General features: G+C 65.9%; 1 protein-coding gene across 1 annotated transcript; it reads right to left on the bottom strand.

Moving 5' to 3' along the window:
• Positions 1-290: 290 nt before the first annotated feature.
• Positions 291-1,398, bottom strand: GTF2F1 (general transcription factor IIF subunit 1). Its single transcript, XM_035313921.1, has 2 exons — positions 1,320-1,398; positions 291-529 (listed from the first exon to the last, which is right to left on the bottom strand). Exons 1-2 carry the CDS (start codon positions 1,365-1,367, stop codon positions 332-334), a joined length of 246 nt encoding a protein of 81 aa, XP_035169812.1. The 5' UTR covers positions 1,368-1,398; the 3' UTR covers positions 291-331.
• Between the last annotated feature and the right edge of the window lie 8 nt (positions 1,399-1,406).

Genomic DNA, 1,406 nt, shown 5'->3' on the forward strand with positions numbered 1-1,406 from the left:
TGCAGGATTTGGGGTAAAAGTGGGGGATTTGGACTCAGTGCCTGCAGCTTTCAGGGTACCAGCGGGGGGTTCGGACTCAGTGCCTGCAGGTTTCGGGGTACCAGCGGGGGGTTTGGACTCAACAGTGGGGTTTGGGGCAGAAGCGGGGGGTTCAGACTCAGTGCCTGCAGCTTTCAGGGTACCAGTGGGGGATTCGGACTCAGTGCCTGCAGGTTTGGGGCAGAAGCGGGGGGTTCAGACTCTGCCTGCAGGATTTGGGGTACCAGTGGGGGGTTCGGACTCAGTGCCTGCAGCTTTCGGGGTGCCAGCGGGGGGGGCCCGTCCCCGCGCCCTACTTGCGGCCGGCCTTGCCGTTGACGCGCAGCAGCCAGGGCTGGTCCTCGGGGCGGAACTCGCGCAGCACGATGCCGAACTTCTTGCGGCGCGCCTCGTCCCGCAGCCGCCGGTGGAACTCGCTGCCGGCGCCCGCCTCGGGCAGCTCCTCCTCCTGGTAGATGCGCTTGTTGCTCAGGTCCCGCTCCATGCGCGCCTGCGGGGCACCGGCTCAGCGCAGCCCGGCCACGGGGACGGACCCCACGCCCGGCCCAGAAGCCCGTGTCCGGCCCCAAAACACCCTGTCTGGCCCCAAAAGTCCGTGTCTGGCCCCAAAAGTCCGTGTCCGACCCCAAAAGCCCGTGTCCGACCCCAAAAGCCCGTGTCCGACCCCAAAAGCCCTGTACCAAACCTCACGTCTGACTCAAAAACCCCGTGTCCGACCCCAAAAGCCCTGTACCAAACCTCATGTCTGACTCAAAAACCCCGTGTCCGACCCCAAAAGCCCGTGTCTGACCCCAAAAGCCCGTGTCTGGCCCCAAAAGCCCGTGTCCGACCCCAAAAGCCCTGTACCAAACCTCATGTCTGACTCAAAAACCCCGTGTCTGACCCCAAAAGCCCGTGTCTGGCCCCAAAACCCCGTGTCTGGCCCCAAAACCCCGTGTCTGGCCCCAAAACCCCGTGTCTGGCCCCAAAAGCCCATGTCCAACCCCAAAACCTGTGTTCCAAACCCCGTGTCTGGCCCCAAAAGCCCGTGTCCGGCCCCAAAACCCCGTGTCTGGCCCCAAAAGCCCGTGTCCCTCCCCATCCCTCTGACACTGTCCCTGAGCCCATAACCCCATCCCCATGACCCCATGACCTGCTGACCCCTGACCCCCTAACCCCGTGACCCCTGACCCCGTGACCCCGTGCCCCCTGACCCCGCGCCCCCTGACCCCGCGCCCCCTGACCCCGTGCCCCCTGACCCCGTGCCCCCTGACCCCGTGACCCCACGCCCCCCGCCCCACCTGGTGCCAGGAGGCGAAGTTGACCTTGTCGGCGGCGTTGAAGGCCATGATGTTGTAGCGCTTGGTGCTGCTCCTGGGGGGGGGGGG

This window comes from Oxyura jamaicensis, unplaced genomic scaffold (assembly GCF_011077185.1).
Source record: "Oxyura jamaicensis isolate SHBP4307 breed ruddy duck unplaced genomic scaffold, BPBGC_Ojam_1.0 oxyUn_random_OJ69633, whole genome shotgun sequence".
NCBI classification, from domain to species: Eukaryota; Metazoa; Chordata; class Aves; order Anseriformes; family Anatidae; genus Oxyura; species Oxyura jamaicensis.